This window comes from Panthera leo, chromosome B1 (assembly GCF_018350215.1).
Source record: "Panthera leo isolate Ple1 chromosome B1, P.leo_Ple1_pat1.1, whole genome shotgun sequence".
Lineage (NCBI taxonomy): Eukaryota > Metazoa > Chordata > Mammalia > Carnivora > Felidae > Panthera > Panthera leo.
This window is the reverse complement of record NC_056682.1, coordinates 188,949,986-188,970,723: the sequence shown is the minus strand read 5'-3', so window position 1 is coordinate 188,970,723 and position 20,738 is coordinate 188,949,986. Positions and strand designations below refer to the sequence as shown.

Sequence of the window (20,738 nt, the reverse complement as noted above, 5' to 3'; positions counted from 1 at the left end):
ATGGCCTTTAAAGTAATTCTGGATTTAAAAAAATCCTTTTAAAGGGTTAATTTCTGGTCGTTTTACAGGAAATCCCCGCTTTCAAGTTTTTCCTTTAATTGAGTATTTTGAAAGAGTTTCACCTTTTATTTTAATGTTTGTATTTCCATTCATTCTTAGCACTGATTCAAGAAAGAACAGGAACAAAAAGTGTACTGGTAGTCTTTTATGTTTTTTTTTTTAAGTTTATTTGTTTATTTTGACAGAGACAGAGACAGCACAAATGGGGGCGGGGCAGAGAGAGAGGGAGAGAGAGAGAGAATCCCAAGCAGAATCTGCACTGTCAGCACAGAACCTGATGTGGGGGTCGAACTGACAAACTGCGAGATCGTGACTTGAGCCGAAAGCAAGAGTCGGATGCTTAACTGACTGAGCCACCCAGGTGCCCCATGATATTCTTTTAGAGGGAAAAAGCATAATACTGTTTTTCTATGCATGTTATCACATCATTTATTATCTGCCTTTCTACTATATTACCTTGTCTTATGCAGATGGTTGATTTAGACAATATTAAGACCATTCACAGTAATTTTCATGAAAAGATGATGAACTACCTGGATTCAGAGAAAACTATACATATTTTCATTTTTCTCTCAACCTTAGGCATTTTGAACAGATCTTTAATTCAGTGAGCTGAGTATAGAGTTTTTTTTGTTTCTTTTTTTTTTTTTTTAATACTGGAATATTTTATTTTATTTTTAAATTTTTTTTAACTTTTTTTTAATTTATTTTTGAGACAGAGAGAGACAGAGCATGAACTGGGGAGGAGCAGATAGAGAGGGAGACACAGAATCTGAAACAGGCTCCAGGCTCTGAGCTGTCAGCACAGAGCCCGACGCGGGGCTCGAACTCACGGACCATGAGATCATGACCTGAGCCGAAGTCGGACGCCCAACCGACCAAGCCACCCAGACGCCCCATGTTTTGTTTTGTTTTAATGATGTTTTATTTTCAGTTGTTTCATTCATAGATATTAAAGAAATGGGCTCTATAAAGCTATGTTTTTCCCAAGGAAAGATTGATGAGGAGTGAAATTTCAGTATTACATTATTTTTAATTAATGTTTAGAAATATTTAGACTGCGTCTCTTTGAGAGAAATGTTTCAGATGATAGGTTCTGGAATCACCCTACCTGAATTCAGGTTTTAGCTCCACTTTCTATGAGCTGTGTACCCTTCTCCAGAACAACAGTAACCATAGTATCTACTGTTGGGGTTGTTCTGAAAAATGAAGGAGATAATTCATGTAAACCTCTCAGAACAGTGATCATCATGTAGTAAGCTTAGTTATGCTTATGTTAGCTATCGCTTTTGGAGTGAATTAGGAATGGCTGGGAATATGAAAGTAATAATTAAGAAAAAGAAAAAGACACTACTTTGAGTGCCTGGATGGCTCAGTTAGTTAAGTGCCTGATGTGATTTCAGCTCAGGTCATTGTCTCAAAATTGATGAGATCACACCCTGCATTGTGGAATCAATGCTGACATTTCCGATCCTGCTTGGGATTCTCTCTCTCTTTCTCTGCCCTTCTCTCTCTCTCTCTGGTTCTGGCTCTCTCTCTATGTCTCAAAATAAATAAACATTAAAAAAAAAAAAAAAAAGCACTGCCTGCACCCAATCTGAAATATCTTCTTTCTCACAATATCTGATTTTATTTAAACATATCAAATTCCTTCTAACTTCTAGATGATGTTGAGTATGGCAGTGGGAGAGAGGTTGATGGGAGGGGAAGGACGTAATTGCTTTATAGGGCACATGAAAGCAAGGTTGGTGGTGGGGCTTTGGTTAGTTGGAAAGTGGCATAAAAACTAAGACAGGATCCTCAGGAAGCATCCCAGGGGAATAGTTGGCCGAATATAAAATGCATATGCTAGAGCGTTGCTGGAGTATATCAAAATGCAAAAAGACAAGTGTGTTCTCATTTAGCATTTCCTAAAAACCCACTGAGTGCCAAAGAGGAAGGGAAAGAATACAAACATGTGGTCTTTGTACTCGAAGAGCTTACAGCCTACTGGGAAACAGACCGGTATGTGATGAAATACAACGTCAAGGACTCTTATTTATTAAATGCCATGAGGGTATGGGGACACAGACAAGGGAGGAACTACCTCTCTGTAGGGGAATCAGGGAAGCTTCACAGAAGTTGTAAGAAAGTACCCTCAGAATAGGGAAAGCTCTCCAAACAGCTGGGGCTTTGCAGGGACCGGAGGCTTGAAGGAGCATACTGGTTATGGCCGGTGAATCCTGGAGGATGTTTATTAGTCCAGTGGTTTGGATGAGATTGCCATAGCCCATCTCTGCCATTTTAGAAATCGAGATTGTCTCCTTGAATAATGGGAGTCTTTCCAAGAGCGGTTGCTTCCCTAGAAAAATTCTAATTGCCACTATTGTGAATATTTGTTGTCTGTTTCTTGAGAGAAAAATATAACAAGGTCATAGTTAAGTTTTATTTTATGAAAATTGTATAATAGTAGACTCTGGAAGTCATCCTCCCTCAGAAATACTCCTTCCTTTCTCCATTCCCAGCAGACAAAAATAAATAAGTAAAAGCTTTTGGTTTCACTTTAAATTTAACCTTGTTATATGCTTTATTTATAAAAATTAGCGTAAGTGGAAAGAAATTCCACCCTTTCACCACTAATTTTACCATTTTCCCCCTAATCGTCTTGGCATACTTTTTTTATAAGTGTGCGTTTTATTAAGTGCCTAGAATGTTTCTGTAGATAATCAACTTCTTCATAATGTGAGTTTATGTAACAAAAGTTACAGTCTTTATCATTACCTCATGGCATTTTGGAGTTTGAAGAAGTTCTGAAGTTCAGCTGGTACAATTTTTCACCTAATGCGGGAGTTCTTTTGATTATGTCCTTTGCAGGAAAAAAAAAAAAATACACACTGCCTCTGCTTGGATAAAAGTGGAATCAGAAGTTGAGTTTCTCAAGGCAGATCATTCCATTTCTTCTAATTCTTGGAAATTCACTAATTCTTAGAAAGGTCTTCCTTATAATATACTCTCTTAAGAAATGTATTCACTAGTGCCAGTTCTGCCCTCTGGAGATTAAATATAATTTTGCTGCTACCAGATGGCCATTTAAATATGTCAAGATTGGGGCGCCTGGGTGGCTCAGTCGGTTAAGCGTCCGACTTCAGCTCAGGTCATGATCTCACAGTTGGTGAGTTCAAGCCCCGCGTCGGGCTCTGTGCTGACAGCTCAGAGCCTGGAGCCTGCTTCTGATTCTGTGTCTCCCTCTCTCTCTGCCCCTCCCCTGCTCATGCTCTGTCTCTCTCTGTCTCAAAAATAAGTCAAGATTGGCATGCTTTCTTTTCCTGTCCTTTGGACATTTATATTTAATACTCAAGTTTCTTCAAAGTGTCGTTAGTTTTCTGGACCTCCTTACTCTCCTGTAGGGCAATAGAAATTTATAAATCTTTTTTTTTTGCAACTTGTAAATCATTTAAATGTACATTTTGCATCAGCTTATCATGTAATTTAAATTTGGGGAAAGCAGGAGTGCCTGAGTGGCTCAGTCAGTTGAGTGTCCGACTTCGGCTCCGGTCATGACCTCACGGTTTGTGAGTTCGAGCCCCGCATCAGGCCCTGTGCTGACAGCTCAGAGCTTGGAGCCTGCTTCGGATTCTGTGTCTCCCTCTCTCTCTGCTGCCTCCTCTGCTCATGCTCTGTCTCTCCTTCTCTCAAAAATAAATAAACATTTAAAAACAATTTTAAAAATAAATTTGGGAAAAGCAGAGATGTGAACATTTATTTTTACTGAAACATTAACGTGTCCATGTGAGATGAATGGGATTGAGATCCTAGTACATCAGCATCAGGATCTACCTAGCCTTCAGGAAGTGTGCACAGTCCAGAAGAACTTAGTTACACAGCATCAGGGCTTGAGTTAGAGTTGCAGTCAAATTTTTTTCTAAACTCTAAAGTTACATTCATATCATATGAATGTACATTCATATGAAAATACATACATATTTTTTACATGTTTACTAGGTAAACATGTAAAAAAGCACGATCTAAACATTTTTAGCCACTCCTATTCTGTTTCAGCCTTATTTTCAGTTAAGGGTCAAGAACTGTGGATTTAGGTTTGGACTTGGCCGTTTTCTTCTGCTTTCGCCCATAGGGACAAATCATGCTGACATTTCCTCACACTTTTTTTTTTTCCCCCACAGCTAAACAAAATGCTAACAAAATTGAAATTTCCATTTCCCCACAATGCCTTGGCTAAAAATTTAGGTCATCTGGGACAGTGCATGAATTATCTTAGGGCACCATTTACTGTGGTGTTTGCATTGTATCTCACACTCACCTAACCTAGACAGCAGAGTCCTAGGCAAGAAATCCTTTCTCGCTGTGTATATTCTGGATGACTGATGTTGCACAGGATGTGAGGTTAGGGTTTAGGTGCCGGTAATCATCTGAGTAAGCATAATGGAAAATTGCTTTAAAGAGTCAGGTAACAAAAGGTGTAACCAACTTTTGATTTGCAATGCTTGAATTCTTTTGAATGTCATTTCTTCCTTTCCTGAAATACAGGATGAGGCACGACACTACCAAATCACAGACTCATTGTTGGGTATTTTCTATGTAACATACGCTTTGTTTTTGTTTTTCTCAAAAGGCGTTTGAACAGAAATCACCTTCAGCTGTTTCCTGAGTTGCTGTTTCTTGGGACTTCGAAGCTCTACAGGCTGTAAGTAGACAGAAATAGTTATTGTTGCTTTGGGTAGTACCTTGTATTTTAATAAATGTATTTTGGATCTGTTTCCTTGTGCTTTCCTGGAATCTATTCACTGATAGATTAATGGATTAAAAGCTTGCTTGTTTTTTCTTCTTATGGAAGTTTATGATTGGTTTCCCAGTGGTTCCTGTTGTTCTATTTGGTTAGCATTTAGTGGTTCATGTATGTGTCACTGTAATTGTATTATTCCTTTTTGGTTATGTGATGAGGAGGAGATTTACCTTACTTTTTTATGGAAACTTTTGATTAAGTTCTGAAGGGAAAATTTGCCACTATACTTCCTCTGAAGAGGAAGTTGGCAGTGTTTTCTTATAAAGTTAGGGTTCTTAATGTCAGCTTTCTCGACATTGTTTCTGTGCTGGAGTCGTGTTTATTAGTCTGGAAATATTATTATAAGGTATTTAAAGAGGGCTGTAAATTTCCTCTTAAATGTTCCTTTTAAGGCCAGAATTCCAAACTCTGCAATAGGAATGACCGTAAACGTTTCCTCACAAATATGTCATAGACTGTTAACGGAAGTGCTCCTTTGGAAAGAACATAATGTGAGTTTTAGGCAGAATCAGGTTTTCCTCCTTGGAATGCTTGTACGCTGACCTAATAAGTAATAGTGAAAACACATTTTTGAATTAGACTTTCAGCCATATGAGTGATTTTGTGCAGATGGGAGATAAGCAACAAATTGTTGGAAAAACAAATAACGATGATTATTGATGTTCATGGATGTCATGAAAGAAATTGGGGATATATAGAAGAAATTCCTCGGTGCGCCTTCCACCTGGATGGTAGGGGACGTCCCGTAGGTTCCTGTTTGTGGGGGAAGTGAGCGGATTCCTTTTTTTTCGAACTTGGCTTTGTCGTAGCCTATGAGTTCAATAGTGTTGTTATCAATTCTACCAGTAGGAAGTCTAGCAACACTGCCCTCGAGCCCTCCCTGCACTGTGGCCACGGTCTCTGTTCAGTCCTCCTGGTGCCTTAGCTCACTACAGAGAGAGCTGGCTCAGTGGGCAGATGTGCAGCCAAACGAACACACTGCATCTCCCCTCTAGAGTCTCACTTCCCTGGTACTGGTCCTCTGAGGACAGCCAAAGTCGCCTGGCAGGATTTCTCCTTTTCCTTGGGTTCCCTGCCAGCTAATTAGCTCCATTTAAGTAAATTAAAAAAAGGAAAAAAAAAAGTCAAAGAAACTTGAAAATAGACTTTTAAATAAGAATTCTTTACGGACTAGTTTGACCAAGGAGATAGGATATTGAACATTGTAAAGATGCTAAGTTGATACTGATGTAGAAATATTTGTGCTTAGTTTCTAAGAAGGGCCACAGAGAGGGTTTTAGTTGTGATTCTGCTTTCTGCGTTAAGCTTTGGTGATGGAGGAGACTGGAGAATGGACTTCTGGTATACGATGAGGGATATGAAACCACCACTTTGCTAATAGTGCCCATGCAAAAGCAATTCACACCAGTCTAGGAAATTTTCCATTTTCTATGTAGCTGTGAAAATATAATTTAAATGAATGACTGTCATCTACGATTTAAAATATTAAGCGAAAGGGGAAAATTAACTTCAACACTACCTCAGAGAAACCAGAATGTTTGAATTTTAGTCTACAAGTACTTGGTTTACTTTTCTTAGGAGGCTTCAGGTAGTTTAATCCAGCGCAGAATCTTCTATTAAATTCTATTCCGTGGAACAGTTTTCCCTCTTAGACAATATCACATAGTGGACCAATGGATTTTTCTCTTATATTTTGTTATGACTTTATGACTTTAGGAAGCTGCTGTGTGAAAAGAGACCTGAAATCCTGAAGAAGTAAAATTAAAGAAACAGAACCCATAAAATTCTGAGGCAGTATTTTTTAGTTAATTAAAAGCATGTAAAAATATGAGAAATGGACAGCTAGAAAATACAGCTCAGAGTTGTGAGTACCTGTTCGGCTCAAGTGATTTCTTCTGGGGAGTTTGGGAAGATAAAACTTTATTTCTTAGGATTAGTTGCAAGAGGGGCTTGAATGCTTTGATGTTCCTGAAATTAGAGATTGATGGCATAATGCTTAATATTCGTTGGGATTTACCGACTGACATAAACACTAAATACATGTAGAAACAGTGGTGTAATTTTTTGCTTCACCCTCACACCGGGAATCTTCCTTTGAATGAAGGTACTATTTGTCCCACCCGAATTCGATATAGTGAATTGTTACCAATGGTATTTCTCTTGAGAGGGTAAGTTATAAGCTACATGTGACCACTTTTTTTTTATGATGGTAATCATTAATTGGAGTAAACAACCAGCATTAAATATCTTTAATAAATAAAGAACCAAAAGCTTGTGAGTCTGACTGCCTGACCAGTGTAATTTCCAAGAGGGAAGGATTCAAGCTCAGAGTTTCTTCATGTGATACAGGTGCCTAGTAGTTCACCCGAAACAAATGTTCCAACAGATGGAAAAATGTGCCCAGATCGACAGACAAAAATCTCCTTTAAAACACTCATTGAAAAATGAATCTTTCACGAGAAGGATCAGTGACAGAACAAAGGATACAGGGTTTCTGACTAATAGCAGAGAATATATGTTGGGGCAGGGAAGGTATTAGTCTGGTCTTTGCATATACATATTAAGCAATCCATAATTGCCCTACTATATAATGCGGTAGGGACCTACACATCTAGAATTCATGAAGGAAACACATTTATAATTTATTCTCTCTTTAAGTGGTTGCATCATTCTAATTAGCATCTCCATTTCTTTTTCTCACATACTGTATTTGTTATTTAATACTTTTATTTAATGCTTTTTTATCCCAGTATATAACTAATAAAGAAGTTCACTAGTTTAATGTGTAGTTCACACTACTGACGTCTGATTTTTATCATTAGGATTTAAGCTAGTCTGATGTACTGGACATTATGCAGATTTTCTTTGCACTTTTGTAATGAAAAATCACCATTTGACTCTTGGCGGAAAATGAGATGCCAGGTGAAGAAGCACACATGCTTTTTTTGGACTCTAAATGCAATATAAAAGAAAAAGAGGGTACGCTGTATATGAATTATGATTCGACACGGTTGGTTGCTGCTAGCGGCCAAATATGCTTTTCCTTTGCTGTCTGCTCCAATTTCTCTTTGGACGGGTTGAGAGAGCACTACATGTTCAGGTCAAGATGTTTGCTCAGAAATAGTAGTACAGTTGCAGCTGTGTTTGTTGGAGCAGGAGACTAGTTTAAATAGCATTACCATTTATCCAGTCCATTAACAGAACTCTGTAAAATAATACCAACTCTGCATAAACTACAGGACAGTGTAATAAAATTACAAGCACTTGTTGACAGATGGAAAGTGTAAGTAAAGGGAAAGTAAAGGGCCCTAGGTTGGAGGTTAAAAGAGACAGCATATAGTTTCCTTAACTTGCGTAGATACGCCATTCTAGCCTCTTGCTTCTCCCCCCAAACTGGTGTCGCCTCTTTACTATCAATTTAAGAGTGGAGAAAATTATTTTTGGAGCAATCTGGAGCTGATTAACTGAGATTTTTAGTCACTTTTGGAATGGGCGATCGTGATTGATTGAAATTTATGAGTGGCATTTATATATATGAGTAGCATATACAAAACTTCCTGATAAATGTAACCTTAAAGGTGATTTACCGGTGAGTGATTCACACTTTTCAACTTGAGTTTTCAACTACTAATCCAGGCTCATTAGAAAGGAATTTCATTGGTAGTACTGCGGTCGAGCATTTGGTTATAAATATTTGTTTTGTGGTTTTCAGTTTATTTCTTTTAGTATTATTATATTTACCCAGACTTCTAACATAAACTTAAGTATCCAAGGCACATGGCAGAAACTCATTTTTCACTTGTATCTACTGAAACAAAACAAAACTAACAAATGAAATTAAATACATAAGTCCCAGTGATTCATTTTCTCTACTTCTTTGAATAAAACCTTTTTATTTCTGGTTCACAAGTAGCATTTATTATTCCCCAATGAGCTTTGGAGCCTCTAAATTATCTAACATTATAAATAGTATTTTTAAACTTAAGGACTTTTTTATGGCCTAATGACTACTTACCTGAGACAAATAGATTTTGACCGCTTAATTTGGTTGGTCAGGTCACAGTTCATTTACTGTCAGATAGGATCTCAGAGGCTCAAAATGTTTTTGATAATAATAATCAGGGCTTTTGTTTAGAAGAAAACTTAATTTTTGTTTTATTAAGGTAAAAATTAATTTGCGAAGTACAACACATATACAGTGAAGCTATCTTTATTTTCCTTTCTTCTTGCCCCACAGAAGGACCTTTACCATTTGTTTTTGTTTTTGAGTAGTTGTAAGAGTAACATACCCTCATATTAGAAAGGTTTGGGCAATTCAGAAAAATAGAAAAGAGGAAATAGAAATTATTCATTACCTTGCCATCCAGACATAATCACTAGTAAACGTGTCAGTTATTATTAACCTAGTTTACTTTTTCTGTGATTATGCATATAAATGCTGATATACATTTATTACAAAAACATGTTTTGTTTTGTTTTGTTTTGTTTTGTTTTTTTATGTCCCCAGGGTCTAGTATGAGGCTTGACCTTTAGAAACCTCTCAGTAAGTGTTTGATGTCTTGAGTTAAGTCTCCGTCGGGTTCAGGGTCTGTAACGTGAATGAGCAAACAGTAATGCTGGGAAGGCATTATGAATAATAGAGAGCCAAATTAAATTTAAAGGGTAACTTGGCTAATTAAATGTTTAGTCCCCTTAGGTCTTCTAAACATTGGAGGGTTTGGGTAGACACAGTAAAATAAAAATAACCCATTTTTCACATAAGCAAAATATCCGTTAATTTAATATAATACCGCATTTCTATAAAACTATATAATTTAATCTCACAGGATTCTTGTATTCAAGGATAAAAACAAGAGCGCCACAGCGGAGCTTGTATCAAAATTCCTCTTGAATTAATTCCTGCCAGCTCTGATTAAAGTGTGGGCTCCTCGAGGTGTCAGGTGCCATAGTTTCCTGCTCCCTTTCACTCTTGGCCTGTTTGGCCCCTGCCACAATAAATCCCACAGTGGTTGTGCAGGAATTGCAGGTTGCAGTTGCTACGGTTACCGTCCTCCAGCCAGACCCACATCATTACTCATCTAGTGAGCTGCCATGATGGCTACCGCTGCTCTCCATTGCCCAGGCTGCCGAAGGGCTTCGTGTCCAGACGATAAAAGTTCCTCGGGTGTGGTGTGTCTGCCTTACCATTTGGTGCAAAGATACACTATTTGTATTGCTCATGCTCATACTTTGTGAAGGGGAGCGGGTTGACTCTTGATCTTTGAAAACTAAGAACCAATAAGTGAGATAAAACTTAGAAATGTGTTAACTGTCAGTGGTTAAAACACCAAGTCCCTTATTATTTATTCAGTAACTTATTAATGACCTATCATTGCACCCAAGGGACTCTGCTCTTGCCACTTAGAGAATAGAGATCTACAAGGAACATTTCATTTAAAAAATTAAAAAAAAAATTACTATTGGGGCACCTGGGTGGCTCAGGTGTTTGAGTGTTTGTATCTTGATTTTGGCTCAGGTCATGATCTCATGGTCATGAGTTCAAGCCCTGTGTCAGGGCTCAATGCTTAAGATTCTCTCTGTCTGCCCCTCCCCTGCTAGTGCGCACGCTCTCTCTCTCTCAAAATAAAATAAAAATAAAATAAAAATTAAAAAATAGATTACTAATTATGTAACCGAAGGTATATAGACAAAAGACTTGATACGCGGGTATCTGAACACACTTCAGAATAGCCATTACCACTTGACATGAAGAAAAGAGGCAAGCCATGGAGTAGGACTTACTTTTGATTTTGATTTAAAATCAACACGTAATCGGGGGTGCCTGGGTAGCTCAGTCGGTTGAGAGTCTGACTTCGGCTCAGGTCATGATCTCATGGTTGACGAGTTCGAGCCCTGCGTTGGGCTCTGTGCTGACAGCTCAGAGCCTGGAGCCTGTTTCAGATTCTGTGTCTCCCTCTCTCTCTCTGCCCCTCCCCTGCTCACTCTCTCTCTCTGTCTCAAAAATAAAATAAACATTAACAAAAATTAAAATCAACATGTAATCCTATTATTTAGAAGTTATAAATGTAGTGAGGATTAACATTGTACTTGAGATTTTTGCCACGCCCACGCCTCACGTTGATAGTTTTATTTCAAAGAGATTACAAGTAAAAGCTGTTGCTTAAGAAAGTCAGAAATTAGTAGGTTTTTGTTGTTGCTAACCCACAGAATATACTCTGAATGTGAAGTCTACAGCGTAATTAATTGCATCAACTAGAAGAATCTTTTCCGTTCAAGTGTACTTGTTTAAATAGTTGCTTTCCCAAATGCAAATGTTTTTATCTGCACCAAGAAGTACTCACAATAGTGCAATTTGAATTTGGAGATACTGTTGTAGATACTGGGGAGAGAAACCAGGGTAACACTGTGGCCCCAGGTAATAGGTGGTATATGTGGGCTTCCACCATGGTTAATATCTGACCTGTAATACGTAAATTAAAACTTAGTTCATCAAAAAGGATTGTGTTTGTTGAAACATGAATTTAAGTGTATGTTTTTCATGTGAAAAAGACATTTTTCAATACACATTATCAGGGAATATTTTAAAATTTGGTGACAAATTATGAAATTGCCACTGTTTGGTGACTGAAGTTTACATAAATAATTCCAGGAATAAGTGTCCATAGGATTCTGGTTCTATTTAGCTAATTTTAGTGTATTGACATATGTTTTAAGACCCTGAAATCAATTAATATATAGCATAAGAGAAGGGGCATATAACACTAGTGTTTAAATACCTACTCAGCTCTGCTATCTTTGGAAATCAGGTGACACCCCTGGAGTCAAGTTTCCTTATCTGTAAAATGGGAATGATCATATTTTCCTCCTGGGGATATTTCCAGTCATATTATAGATTCTGTATTCAGAAGAACATTGCCGGGGCACCTGGGTGGCTCAGTCAGTTAAGTGTCCGACTCTCAGTTTTGGCTCAGGTCATGATCTCATATTTTCATGGGTTCGAGCCCCGCATTGGGTTCTGCACTGACAATGCAGAGCCTGCTTGAGATTCTTTCCCTCCCTCTCTCTACCCCTCCTCCTGCTCATGCTGTCTCTCTCCCTCTCAAAATAAATAAATAAATAAATAAATAAATAAATAAATAAAACTTAAAAAAATTATTAAAAAAAAAAGAACATGACCAACTTTCCAGTATGGTAGAAATTGTATTACATGATTATTGTCTCATCCTTGCAAAATAAGATGAAAAAAAAAATAGTCACACAGATGTCTTTGCAACCTGCCCACAGTCAGAAAATCTCCTCGTTCTGTTTCACCTCTGTCTTGCAATTTTTCTCGGTGTAATAACACAGACATAAGTGTAGCCACATTATTTTTTTTATCACTAAAAATTAACATAAAATATGCATCGTTTTATTTCTCCTTACTTGGCCACACAAGATGCATTAAGCCCAGAATGTTCTTAATGAGATCTCTTACCCTATCCCAGTTGATGATTCATGTAGTTTTAAAATTCCTATATAAGATGAATTGGCTATAGAAACAGAGACTGTGACTTAGAAGCTGTGTTACGCCTGCATATTTGGGTTGTTGTCTTAATGATGTGTTTTTCCTAAATAAATAAAGGAAAAATATGAATTAGTTTGAAAATGCTGCGTTAACTCTTCAAACTGTAGGTGAACTATTGTGAAAGTTATTCAGAAGATTGCTATGTTGCTAAAGAACATTTTTATTGCTAATTAAAATTTCAATCTTTAAAACCATATAAGATAATTAACCCATTGATCTTGTAATATGCAAATATGATGTGATCTGTGGAACATTCTGTCATCTTTACATAAACTGCATATGTGATTGTAAGCGCATTTTTAGATTAAACATATGTCAAAATGCAGCGCAAATTGCAAATCGTTTAGCACTTTGGATTTAAACAATATTTGATAATGAAATAGATCTCAGCCAGAAGCTATTTTTGTTTTGTTCTGTTGTTATTATAACTCCAATACTTTTCATATGTACATAAGCTTTGCAGGCAGAGGGACCATGTGTATGTCCTCTTTTTGTTACCTGTTACCCATAGGCAAGGTAATCACGGTCACTGAATTCTTCGTAAAAAGTTGAAAAATTGTGATAAATGTTTGATAAATTGTGATTGATGTAAGAAACTTCAGGCAGGAGTTTTTCTTTCTTTTTTCTCTGAAAAACTAAATTCTAGAGAGGGAAGCAATGAAAAGTAAAAAGGCCTGTTGGTGCGATACCCATGGTGTAGGGTACGGCATGGCTGTGTGAAATATTATTAAGGGAACATCTGTGCCTCTTGAAATCTCCCCCAAATGAATGTGTACAGCTAAGTATGGCAACTTGATTTAAGTGTTTAAAAAAAGGTCTTAAAGAAAAGAGAAATAAATACGTCTGGAAACAGAATGGGAAAAGATAGCTTTGCCCCGTCATGATAGGTTTCTTCTACTAGTGAAAGATTAAAGCTTGAAGTATGTGAATAGCTGAGAACAGCACAGAGAAAGGTTGATTGCTTCCCCTCCAACAGTTCCAATTGATTGAAAAAAGCCTAATTTAAAGTTCTGTTTGTTCTATGTCTTAAACCATCAGAATTCTCTTTTAGGACCGGAGGAATGCTCCGGAGGAAAAAGAATCCAAGGATAAAAAGTCATTGCAAGCCAACAATTGTTCCTAATCCTCACAAAATGCTGGAGAAATTAAATTTATTCTTTATTGCTCAAAGTGTTACCTAGGTCACTGGGCGATGGGAAAATTGGACTGGAAGTCGAGTAGGCGCAAGCTTTGTTTTGTGTCTAGATGCTTAACCTTAGACACGACAAGGCGTCTTAGAGTGTGGTGGGAACTTGGTTCAGAGCGTTAACACCAAGACTTTTATTACCCCGGATTTATAATAGGCTGTGCTGTCAGGAGATGAAAATGTTGTGTTTACATTGCAGTGTTAAATGATCATTTAATTAACACCTAAGGAAAAAAAAACTTGTGAAATTCTTAGCAGCTTTTATTGTTGGTTTCCTGGGAGGTTTTAATATCCAAGTTTCATTGAGATTTCTTTTTGTAAGTAGAGACACAAAAGACATTATAAACTTTTTAAGGAGGATAAACAGTTTAACCTTGACCCTTTTTTTCCTAAAATATTAATTTAAATTACATTTTAAATCTGGCGTGCTTATTTAAAAGGTTTCTAGACTAATATATTAAAAATACATCTTAAACACTGTATTTTTGTGTTAACATTTAAATATTTTTAAATTTACATTCTATCCTCCACTGTAAAACATTTGAAATTACCAATTCGTTTATCATAAGAAGTTTAAATATGCTTAGCATACTAATTACACATATTTTTACATCTTTTAAGCCACTGCTATGGTTACATTGTTGTAAGAATCCGGGTCAAAATATGTAATCATAGGTAAGCAAATTGTATGGGGGAAAAGGCGCCTTATTATTATATTATCATCATGATTATCTAATTGGAGATAGTTACTATCGTATGATAAAAAAAGTTTACACAAAGACAGTAGGATGAATGACGTCATTAATATTAAATTCAGACGCACTTCATTAATTATGAGAAGATTATGTGCTGTCTAATACCTTAATTTATTCTTGATCTTTTGTTTAAAAAAAGTTACCTAACGGGAATGGTCTTGAGGCAAATTGATAACATTTGGAAAATGGGATATGTACTGCCAAGGGCAGCTGTTCACTCGGTAACACTGTGTTTTGCTAAAAGTATTATTAGAATTTATATCTGTTAACTCCTTTCATTTTATCTGGATATGCAACTTCATATTCAAGTATATGAAAATTTTAAAAATATTTACTAAGTCATTTTCTGTTAAAGTAAAATCTCTCTTAATTTTTGCAGAAATAAGCATGCTGTTATAGTGTCATTTTTTTGAGGACACTGTTTTTGTTCATATGGAAACTAAAAATGTTTATGTCTTTTTTTAAAATTTAAATTCAAGTGCTTCAGGATAAAGCCCATTTTCTGTATTATTCATGGTAAAAGAGTGCAAGGAGGAATCAATGTTATTAAAATCTGTTAATAGAAAGCCCTGCTTGGACCCAAGAATTATATTCTCATTCACAAAATACTGCTGAACATAGTATAGGCACTTTCCACAATGTTATATGCTCTCCTTCTATCAAATTTCAGTTTTTCTCCAAAATTGTCCTTTTTTTTTTTTAACCCACTGATCTTTTTCTTCCCAAAGCTGCTTCTCTATCCAGAGTCTAATAACAAAAACCAACAGATAGGAATATTGCTTTAAATTTTGTTTCCTTCACATAAGGATCCACTTTCAGATTGAGGTAGTTACAAAACCCAAAATGTTCCGAAGTTAAAAATTATGAAAGGGAGAAAAGTAACACATTTTGGTTATCTAACATATTGGATAGCTAGTATATTCTAAATTATATAGTTTATTATAGTAATTGCTATTCCAAATCAACCAGGTAGTGTGTGTGTGTGTGTGTGTGTGTGTGTGTGTGTGTGTGTGTACATGCGTGTACCTGGGAAGTGGGGTTACTGAGAGAGAAACGTAAAAATTTTTTGAATGTTCAAAACGCTTGAAGAATACAATCTAGGGGAATTTACAGGAAATTTCACTTGACATAGATAACTATGTTGCTTTTGTTCTAAACAAGTCAATGAGGGGCTCCTGGGTGGCTCAGTCAGTTAAGCATCAGATTTGCGCTCAGCCCATGGTCTCACTGTGCATGAGTTAGAGCCTCGCATCAGGCTTTCTGCTGTCAGCCCAGAGCCTACTTCACATCTTCTGTTCCCCTATCTCTCTGCCCGTTCCCTGCTCTCTCTGTCTCTCTCACTTGCTCATTCTCTCTCAAAAATTAATTAATTAATTTTTAAAAGTCAATGATGCACTCATACTGAGAAATTCAGTGTTAAGGTTTATACATTAGTAATTTGGAATCCCCGACTAGTAAATAAAAAGAAAGATTCTAGGATTTATTTAGGGAAAATCTCCAAGTTTGCCTCTTAACAAAGACAAATAACTGTTTTAAATACAAACAGTTATGCTGTAACTAATATATTTGATAGTTATTCTATTGAAACCATTGCATATGAGGAGACTTGGGGATAGGATATCTAGAAATACTCTGTATCCTACTTTGCAGAGATTAGGTGAGTTAACATTAACTTCCCAGGGTGCCTGAGTGGCTCAGTTGATTAAGCATCTGACTTCAGCTCAGGTCATGATCTCACGGTGTGGGTTTGAGCCCCAAGTCCGGATCTGTCCTGGCAGCTAGGAGCCTGTAGCCTACTTTGAATTCTGTGTCTTCTTTGCTCTCTGCCCCTCTCCCACTCAGCCTCTCTCTCTCTCTCTCTCAAAAATGAATAACCATTGGGGTGCCTGGGTGGTTCATTCGGTTAAGTGGCCGACTTCAGCTCAGGTCATGATCTCGCGGTCCGTGAGTTCCAGCCCTGCGTCGGGCTCTCTGCTGAGAGCTCAGAGCCTGGAGCCTGCTTCTGTTTCTGTGTTTCCCTTTCTCTCTGCCCCTCCCCCATTCACGTTCTGTCTCTCTCTGCCTTTCAAAAATGAATAAATGTTAAAAAAAACGAATAAACATTAAAATATTAAAAACAAATTAACTTTCCTTTTGCATAAAACTCTCTTGCTTGCCTTTCAAGACCAATCATAATTGAGTTCTATATTACTTCTTTAACTTTTATCATTGCTATCAGAGAACAGCATATATTCATATGCTCTTTCCCAGGCAAGCAGATTTTGCTGTTACTCCCCAGAAGTTGTCAGCACATTTCTGGCCTCCTTTCTTGCCTCCAACTTATAGTAGCATAGTTTACCTGCTTGCATAATAAGCCTCACCTCCTCCATCAAACCCTTGACAACTGCTTCAGTTAGTTATGTCCAAGTGGTCATTCATTGTAAGGTGGTGGTTATGAGTACAGACTGTTGCTTGATTGTGTAGGAGTGAATCACTTAATGTGTAGCCTTGAGAATGTCTTTTGTTACCTGCCCTGTGCCTCAGTTTCCCCTTGTGTAAAAAAAAAAGGATAATAATATAATTGACCTCCTGAAAGTCATGTATGGAGTAAAGTATACACTAAATAAACCAAGCTTAGTGTGATGCTTTACATGAAGTAAGTGCTGTGTATTTTATGTTATTTTCATTTTTGTTCTTATGATTAAAACAACCATTGTTTTCTGTGTCCTGCAACGTGCCATGGCATATTGTTCGTTAATCATAACATGTGTGTTAGCTTTGCAAAAGACCCCCCGTCTCATATTTGTCTTGGTTTTACATACAGCATCTAGCCTAGTACAGGTTGCTTCATCAGTACTTTCCAACTGAATGCTTGATGGAAATTAAGCCTGAAAAAGACAAACAATAGCTTGCACTTGGAATGAAATATGCTGTGCTGTGAAGGGAACCCTAAATCAGAAGTCAGAAGCTATCCTTGTGTACATTCCTAGCTCTGTTGGTCACCACCAGCAGCAGATACTGAGCATAGGTACCTGATCTCTTTTTTTGAGGATATTTCTTTGCTCGTAAAAGTGTATGGTAAGTCAGGAAAGAGAGTGACCACATCTGGTAGTGTTCACCTCCTGTCACCAGAACTTAGCACAGGTTTCCTCGTCGCTAGGGGATGCTCAGACATAATTGAGGGAAGGGAAGGAGATCGAAACTTTCACAATTGTTGTAGCTCTTTTTCAGAAATTTATAGGGAACTCTTCACAGGACTTGCAAGAATTATAATGGTGGAATTATTCATGGTAATAAACCAGGAATTAGATAATTATGTTGCGGATGAGTGGTTTGAAGATTGTTCTCTCCCCTATTAGCAATTTAAAAAATAAAGGCAGTTTCTTTTCTAGATAAATACAGCCTGTTATATTTTGCATGGCTTTGGTATTAAATGTGAATTGTTTGAAGGCTTAGTTTTTTAAAAAAATGATTAAAGGAGATTTGATGGTTATGCATTATTAAGTGGTTATCCTGATACTTGATAATCCCTCAATATTAAGGAAGTGGTGTACAACTGAAGTAGTTTCAATAATCACCTGCCTCTCAAACATCACCGATGGTAGCGTGAAGAGATGAGTTAAAAATCAAACAAGGCAAATCAAAGGAGAATAATAGCATTGCTTGGTGCAGGCTATGTTCATATTTGTGTTATCATCTTTTGATTGTAACAGGTTTGAGAGTAGGGACCATCATTTTCTATAATTCTCCCTAGTAAATGCATCGTGCGCCCCGGGCAATTAATTTCCTTGACCTTTTGAGGAGAATAAAATGTGTAGAACGTGAATACCCCAAAGGCAACTGAAATCTGGAGTTTTTTTCCAAAAGGCGAGCTCACTTTCTGAGTTGGTGTGGTTTTCTTTCCCTGTCTTTAAGGGGAATGAATTCCACAACTAATTAATAGTTTCAAGGAAAGTTGTTAATCAGGTACTCCAAGTGACCACCCTGGATTCTTCTTTTATTACACAGGGACGTGATGGAATGAGAAAGCAACATAGTTACATTTGATAAAAGGAAATACCTTTTTTCCTCTCCCCACCCACCATGTAATCCCTTGGAATTTACTTGACGCGGGAAATTACTGCAGCAAATAGTGTGATTAAACAAGTGAAGTTGTATGAACAAGAGTAACACTTGTAGTTATAATAATTGCTTTAAAATTCACAACATATATCAATTATCATATTTCAGGGAAAGAGTTTACACCTAAGGATATCTGGAAGGGATTTTTCTTTATTCTCTTCAGTCTTATTGGGAAGCCCAGCTATTCCTTGCCACTAACCAGGCACTGCTTTACTTTGTCTCAAACAGTGACTGTTCCCATTCAGGGATGCCAGCACCCTGAGTGAGGAGAGGGGTCCCTTCCTTCACACGGCTGTGAAACAGCAAGATGTTTTTGCTTACTATTTAACATGGCTAATTCACATACCTCTAGCCTAGGAAAAGTATTAAAAGTATTTGACTAAGTCTAGGATATTATAGATAGAAACTGTTAATTTTTTATATTATAATTATTAGTTTGTTAACGAAATGCCCTCCCTAGGTTGTATGCTCCTTGAGGGCTTGGGCATATTCATCAGCTATCTTTCTATTGTCCTAAAATGGGATACTAGATGAAAATCAGAGAAAAACTTGAAATAAATATGACAGAGGGGCAAAAAAGAACTATCAATGTAGTGGAATGTTTTTTAAATGGACAGTCTTATTCTTCAACCCCTTCTTGTTCAGAAACTCTACACTAACTTAAAGACAGCAAAGTGGTTTAAAACAACAGTAGAATCCAGATATTGGCTTATTTTATAAATTGAGTGGCCTGAAACTATTAAGCTGTGGATAAATATGTCATTTATTTATATATAAAATAAACATTTAAATATATTATAGTTATTTGTATTTATTATAATATATACAAAAATATATATTTATATTTATTTAAATAAATGTTCTAGCCACATCGTAAGTGTGGTATCTGTTTCAAAGTACTTACTTTCAGGGGCGCCTGGGTGGCTCAGTCGGTTGAGCATCCGACTTCGGCTCAGGTCATGATCTCACGGTCTGTGGGTTCGAGCCCCGCAGCGGGCTCTGTGCTGACAGCTCAGAGCCCGCGGCCTGTTTCAGATTCTGTGTCTCCCTCTTTATCTGACCCTCCCCTGTTCATGCGCTCTCTCTGTCTCAAAAATAAATAAATGTTTAAAAAAAAAAGTATTTACTTTCATTATATTCTTATAAGATGATTCAGGTTTAGATGTTTCATAAGTATACTTCTTTTCCCCAATTCTCAAACACATGCTACTTTAGTGCCTTGTATTTATTTCTGTACTGGTTATTTTATGTGTATTATATCTCAAAACAGTGATTCCTAATGTGTTCTCTCCCATGATCCAAGAGAAAAGTAATCTGTGGTCAAATGTGTCGTGAAATAATGAAAGTCATATCCCCTGTGGTGACTGCAGTGTATACACTTGTGTATTTATCTCTAAGGCATCACTCAGTAAAGAAATCTGTTTAACTGGTAAAAAAATGTTTCTGAAAGTTATTTGACTATGCAGGCTCCCCTCTTCCATACTTTCCCCATTTATACCAATTAATCCTAATAACAAGAGCAATCTTTAGCTCTTCCAAAGAATAACTCTTTTTGAAAGTAGTTTTTAAAAGTGTTTTATGTACGATTGGTGGATGGTCAATGGACTTGGAAATCAACATGAAGTTTCATTTGGTCAGTATTTCTTTCCCAAATCTCTCTCTCTGGGACTAAATGACAAAATAACTTAGATATGATGAGATAGAGACAGGAATCAAAGGAAAAAAGAATTTATGGTATTAAAAATCTCCTAAGACCACTTTTTTCATATATCTGATAGGATCTTATACTGATCTCTACTGAAAATTATGGTCTCTTCTCTTAGTTCCCCTGGCATATTGCTTTGACTGCCAATATTTTTTTACTGTTTATTGTTGAGAGAGAGATAGAATACAAATGGGGGAGGGAAGAGTGAGAGAGAGAGAGAGAGAGAGACAGAATCCAAAGCAGGCTCCAGGCTCCCAGCTGTCAACACAGAGCCCGACAAGTAGCTCCAGCTCATGAGCATTGAGATCAAGTCCTGAGCCAGAGTCAGATGCTCAATGACTGACTGAGCCACCCAGGAGCCCCTGACTGCCAAATCTTAATTAAATATTGAGGGATATCAAAGAAAACATCAGGTTATGCCTAAACCAAAACTACTTCAAAGCTTGATATTAAATGGGTTTAATAAAATAATTTATTTCACATCTTATCTAATATTTACACTTTATTCTGTGCATCAAAATATAATACATCTTATAATCATTCAGGTTCCCTCTGCATAAGTAAGCTGAGTCCCCTAGCCCTCT

General features: G+C 37.0%; 1 protein-coding gene across 5 annotated transcripts in view; it reads left to right on the top strand.

Annotated features, from left to right (window-relative positions):
• The window catches only part of SLIT2 (slit guidance ligand 2), a 376,497-nt gene that overhangs the window by 12,079 nt on the left and 343,680 nt on the right, over positions 1 to 20,738 (top strand). For all 5 annotated transcript variants that reach the window (XM_042936808.1, XM_042936807.1, XM_042936805.1 and 2 more), the window contains one exon: positions 4,673 to 4,744. In XM_042936808.1, the coding sequence (XP_042792742.1) occupies positions 4,673 to 4,744 (72 nt within the window). The remainder of the gene's footprint in view (positions 1 to 4,672; positions 4,745 to 20,738) is intronic.